A 6152-nucleotide genomic window follows, 5' to 3' on the forward strand; every position below is an offset into this window, starting at 1 on the left:
AAACTGGTCAAAATATCGCACTCCTATTATTTTGTAGACAACTGTATGTACATACCAGGGATGTTGCGAATATTTGCATTCTCATTCGTTATGCGAATGATTCGCTTCATGTTTTGCGAATGCGAATTTGTACATGGAGAGAGTCCACTCTAATATTTAGTATGTTCCTTTGAACTTCGGACTAAAACCTGTGGAACTGTCAAACTACAATTTTACTCTCTCAAGTGAGAGTAAGAGGAGAACAGATGCAGAAGTGCACGGGAACGCAACAAGCACTATTTCCTGTGAAAACGTCAGTCGGTTTGTTTACATGTCATTGGTACAACACTGATTTGGCTGAAATATCACTAAATAATTATTAAAATCTATATATATTCAAATATTTCGTTGTTTACTTCCATTTTTTAACAAATATAAGGTTCTTTGCTTTCACCGCTTTCTGTTTTTGTTTGCACATGTAAATCAGCTGATCGTTTGACACTTTTCATGAACTTACAGGAAAAACACTCTGGACTAAGGGCCGGTTAATCAATGCCTGGTTAACTCTAATCTGCGATTAAACGTCGTTATCGACGTCTTCGCCTCCAAGCATACAACAGGGAGTCGGTAACGTCGATAACGATGTTTAACCGTAGATTAGTGTCAACCAGACATTGAGTAACCGGCCTTAAATCCTGTAACTTCTGAAACAGAAACCGTTACTTGTGATTTGCCGATTTTGACAATTCTCAAGTTAATGTAAAGAACGCCTCAGAAATTTTAGATGCACTGAAATTTGCTAATACTTTCACAAAAAGCGCCGTTTTTTTTTAATTTTCGCTATTGATTTTTTTTATAAATCATATATTTTAAAATTGAACGAAATGCAACCACGATTCCTGTCGAAAAATTTATTACTGAGAAAATTTACTACTTACAGTTTATTTTATTCTCCCTACTTGAGAAATTTCATCTCCGCCGGGTATTCGAAATCTTGTATTATATCATTCTTGTTACCACATAGTGTTTAGTGTTGGACAATTTTTGCTCTTAAAATTAAGAAAATTATGTCGAGCAAAAATAAAACTAGGCATTCAAAAACGCGAATATGTGACAGATTTCAGACCTTGTGTTGTAGATGCTCAAAAAAGTGGCAGATCTACCACAATGTGGTAGAAGTCCAATCACTGGTGACAATGAAAACAGTTCCCTACTTGTGGAAATCGTAGAGCTTTTTATTTTATAAATATTGACACAGAATGCGATGGGAGCTTTTACTTCATAAAAATCTTGATAAAGTGAAGGCTCGGATGTAGAACCTGGAAACATTAAAAAATGTGAAATTAAAGCTCAATTGAAGGCCTATCTTAAAGAAATATGAGCTCATCTCGGTGGAAAACTATACTAAAATACGATAAATAGACAGATCTGGAACGCAAATATTTGAGCGCTCTACCCGCCAGCGTTCCAAGTGAGCGTTCAGTGCAGCCGGCCTTATATACGAGGCTCTAAGAAATCGCCTCATGGGAGAAAAAAGCTTATGTAATGTACATAAATGTGATAACGACACGATTCAAATTTCAAAATATAAAAACTGTTATTACTGTTAAGTGTCTCTTTTCTCTAATCCTTGCCTAATCTATTTCCGTCCTCTATTAAAGTAGGCAGTAAGGATTGCTAAAATAAATACAAAAGATTAGACATGGATTCGAGAAGGATTAGAGACATGAGCCACTCAAGAGTGGTAACAGTTTTTATTTTTTGAATTTTGAATTGTGTCGTTATTTCACAGGACCATCGATATGTGCATTTGTTTTTACACATATATTGGCATGATTATTAATACATTTGTTTGTAATTTTTTATAAAATCGGCATCGGCCGATTCTTTCCCCATAAGCCACAAGGCATCGGTACCTGAAAAATTGGAATAGGTCGGGCTCTAAACAAAAGTCTCTGGATCGTTCTGGGTAAGAACAGAACGGGAACAAAAGTCGAAGGAACATTCTCTCGAAGAGCGATTTGGGAATTAAAGTCTTACGAACTTTGGTACTTTCTGACAGAGAACGAAACGGGAACAAAAGTTTTAAGAACTTAACGTTAAGAACGTTCCCATTTTGTTCTTTACGGAAACGTTCCCGAATCTTTTGTTCTTATTTTTTCTCCGTTCAAACTGCTCTCAATACTTTTGTTCCCGGAACGCGTTTTTGGCCCCTGCTTGGATTAAGAAACGGTTAAAAATAAAATAGGTCCCAGAAGATAATTTAGTTAGGCCTTCTTAAATGAAGCCATTCTAAAGGTCTGAAAAAGTACTTCCTTGCATGCCTTATAGAAGGGCTAATCCATTTACAATTTACGCGAATGCATAAATTTATATTATTTAGCATTAGAAATGAATTTTAATAAACATTTTAAGTCGCAATAACACAAATTTGATATAAACCTTAAGCAAATACTCCAAAGATTAATGCATTTTATAAATTAAAGAACTAACTTTAAAAGAACTCCTCTAAAAGGCCTTCTGAAGTACGTCCTATAAAAGCCCTTCTGGAAGGCTATGGATAGAGAAAGAGGAAGGCCTTCAATTTGTGCTACTCCATACAAAAAAGAAAGGAGAAAGGAATGTAGAGTGGAAGGCCTCTTGATTCTCAGGAAGGCCTTTCGGAAGGACTTTTAACTCCTGAAATTATCTACTGGGGTAGTTCGATGTTTTAGGAAACAGAAAAATTTTGAAATGTTTTTGCTTTTTGTATCAAAGTATCGCTTATTATAAGAACTGGGCTTATAGACTCTAAGCCAGCGATGTAACTTTAATGACTACTATGCTTGATTGAATTCACAAAGGCCCTAACTAGCAAATTTCTATTATGGATAGGGTTTTTTAAAGTGTCATTGACTACACTGAATTTCAACTACCACTTTCAAATTTTTTGTGAAGGTTTATTTTAATATATCCTATCAGAACCTGTGTAAAACGCAGTTTCGAAAAAACTTTTGGTAAGGGCCTTTGTGAATGAAGATAACGATATATACATTAAGCAAGCAATATATGTACTTATTTCTTTATCATACTCTTACCATACACTTCAGATGTACTAGCTATAAGTACTTTTGCCATAACTCGTTTGGCCAGTCCTAACATATTGATAGTACCCATAGTATTCGTTTTGATTGTCTTTACTGGATTATACATGTAATGTGGCGGGGAAGCAGGTGATGCAAGGTGGTAGATTTCATCTACTTCAATGAATAGTGGGTTCACTATGTCGTGATGAATCAATTCAAAATTTTCATGCCCCAACCAATGTTCCACATTCCGTTTGCGACCTGTAAAAAAGTTGTCCACGACGATGACTTCGTGGCCCTGAACCATTAGAGTGTCCACCAGATGTGAACCGACAAAGCCGGCTCCGCCTGAGATTAGTATTCGCTTTCGGTTTATATAATTTAAGTATTTAACTTGTGGATATTTACGAGGAGTACTTGACTCCAACGCGCGAATTCGGTCTTCCAAAATGGCAAGTTGGGCTTTTGTACGCTCCAACTGGAGGAAAAGCTGTTGGTGATGATTCGTTGGTACACTAACAGTTTCTTTATCAATATCTCCATTTAACATTGGGCGCACAAATGGCCAATCGTCTTTTACAAATTTTGACACCGGGCGGCTCCCATTAGTATGAATTAATAGCGACCGATAAAGAATGACAAGTAATAAAACAGAGATCGAAATTATTGCGATAATTTTAATCTTCTTTTTAGCAGGAGGCACAAGCGGCATTATCGGTGTTGTCAGATTGTTTAATAATTGGAGATTAGGAAGCTATAATTTTTCATCCGTTACCATCAGTGAAGAAATAAGCTAATGCAGGCGCCTTTAGGGACAAAGAATTTTTCGTTTAAGTATATATTGGATATTGGCATTATACGTACCTAGTCACTAGTAGGGTAAATCGTGTTTAAACGATGACTTGCTAGAATAATTAAAAATCTTTATTGTTATAAACAGCTTGTTTGTTTTCTAATAAAAATGTTCTTACGCATTTGTTTATTATTTTATGAACGCTTGCTTCAAAAATGTTTTATATGTAGATGATTTACCATTGCCCATTTAAATAGAAGGCAGTTATAGTTTTCCGCGATATATATTTATATGAATCCACATAATTTAGTAGAATTGCGTTATCTTCCTGTCGTATTGTTACTTTTTAACAGTTGTTTTTGACGTTATTGTAAACAAATGATAACAGAAGTCCGAGTTGCCAAAGTTTTTCATTGAGCTTATGACGTATGGGTAGTTTTTTAACATGATAGCCATTGAAAATATGCCGTTCACAATTCTCAGTTCTTCTCCATTCAGTGTTGCAACAACCCCCTTGTTTTCCCACCAAAGTCAACCCAAGCCTACCAAAAATTTTTTCGAGTCTTTAATATTTTCTTTCAATGTAAAATTTATTAAAAATGTAGATAGCTTAACATTTAGTAAACTTAAAACACAAATTAAATGCGTATAATAATTTATTTTACTGTACAGACGTACGCAACCTATGAAGATATCACACACCGTCTTCAAAAGAGTCACAACTCAAAATAACACCTTTGCCAGAAAATGCGAAAAACTATTTCTTAGCACATGATAATCTTATGGGCAAGGACGACTTTACCTTAGTTTTTTTTTTTTAAATTGTAACAAAAACTGCTCCAGCTTTTGCTGAAACGTAAATAAAAGCTCCGTATGCATTTTTAGCGCATAATCTCAAAAATGCCAAATTTTGAGTTGTGACTCTTTTGAAGACGGTGTGCGATATATTGTAGTAAACCCTAAGGCCGTGGTTACGCCACCAATTTCGATTGGCAATCACCGTGCAATTGTTGTTGTGCACAGCACGGAGTGAGAGAATTTACGAAATCGAACAGCCAGCACGATTTGCTGGGTGACCCGAACAGCCAGCACGCCAATTTTTCAGGGTGGCAATACGCTATTTTGCGAAAAAGTATTAGTATTAAATATTAGAGTAGTAAAAAATATTTGTTTATTATTATTATAAATAAAGTAGATATAAAAAAAATATCATAAGAATTAAATATTAAAGAAAGAAAAAATACTAAGTTGTTCTACCATTTTTCATTTTCCGACTTCAATTTTGATGCATTTTTACTTCAGTGCTGCCATTGTGTGGGAAATTGTATGAAATGGAAAGCGTATTTCTTAAGAAGCAACCCTGTGCTCGCCAATCAGCAAACAGAGCGTAACCACTTCTCACCAATCACCGAAATTTTTGTCTTTTGATTGCCAATTAAAATTGGTGGCATAACAACGGGCTAATTGTAATCACTGCAACCTTAGGCTTTCTGCACATTGTTCGTCGAATCATAATTGCTTCATCGTGACAATCATGATTCAACGATTACATGACGATTACACTTTCGCACACTCGGTCGTGATATTTCAATTCATTTGGCGGCTAAAAATTCACTTCAAGCAGTTATTTTCTGTTTTTTTCGTAAATATTTCACGAAATTTTTACAAAAACCTGCAATTTTAAAATAATGAACAGTGCTGCAACAATTCTGGACATAATTTTTCATTAATCTCTCTTATTTTTTATCTGAAATGTGTTTTGTGCACGCACGCAGAAACTATTTGTTGTATTTGATAGTTAAAGCTCTCTCATTGATGTTATGCAAGAAATACTAACTTTTTCTATAATTTCAATATAAATATTAACCTTTTTACTAATTTTTTCTCATATAATGTAAACAAACCATGCTTGCATAACGATTAGCAAACGACAGTGTCGTACTTATCCGTTTCTGCATCTTCTACGACAAGTACCAGACCTCCATTAAAATGCATGTGCTCGGCTCAAAATTTCAGGGCGAGACGATAATGCAACCATGATTAGACGATAAGTGTGCAGATAGCCTTAGGCTATTCAAAAATCTAAGCACTTTGGACGGTACCATATGTTGGGAACTCCTGCCTTTGACATAATTTCAATTTCATGCATTTCAATTTCATGTACTTCATTTTTGTATGTTATTTTTAATGTATTCCATTTCGATGTTCTCATTTATTTTCAAATACCTTTCATACAATTACCCAAATATACTCGGGCTCGTATCGCTAGATTGTTAAATAAATGCTAACGATTACCGAATTGTAGTACAATTAAC

General features: G+C 34.9%; 1 protein-coding gene across 1 annotated transcript in view; it reads right to left on the bottom strand.

Annotated features, from left to right (window-relative positions):
• The window catches only part of LOC118746370 (UDP-glucuronic acid decarboxylase 1), an 8072-nt gene extending 3800 nt beyond the window's left edge, over positions 1-4272 (bottom strand). The window contains exons 1-3 of the mRNA XM_036480225.1: positions 4016-4272; positions 3909-3949; positions 3057-3850 (exon numbers count right to left, since the gene is read on the bottom strand). Coding sequence (XP_036336118.1) covers positions 3057-3756 — 700 coding nt within the window. The 5' untranslated portion in view covers positions 3757-3850; positions 3909-3949; positions 4016-4272. The remainder of the gene's footprint in view (positions 1-3056; positions 3851-3908; positions 3950-4015) is intronic.
• Between the last annotated feature and the right edge of the window lie 1880 nt (positions 4273-6152).

This window comes from Rhagoletis pomonella, unplaced genomic scaffold (genome assembly GCF_013731165.1).
Source record: "Rhagoletis pomonella isolate Grant_MI unplaced genomic scaffold, Rhpom_1.0 Rhpom_scaffold_00010, whole genome shotgun sequence".
Taxonomy (NCBI): domain Eukaryota; kingdom Metazoa; phylum Arthropoda; class Insecta; order Diptera; family Tephritidae; genus Rhagoletis; species Rhagoletis pomonella.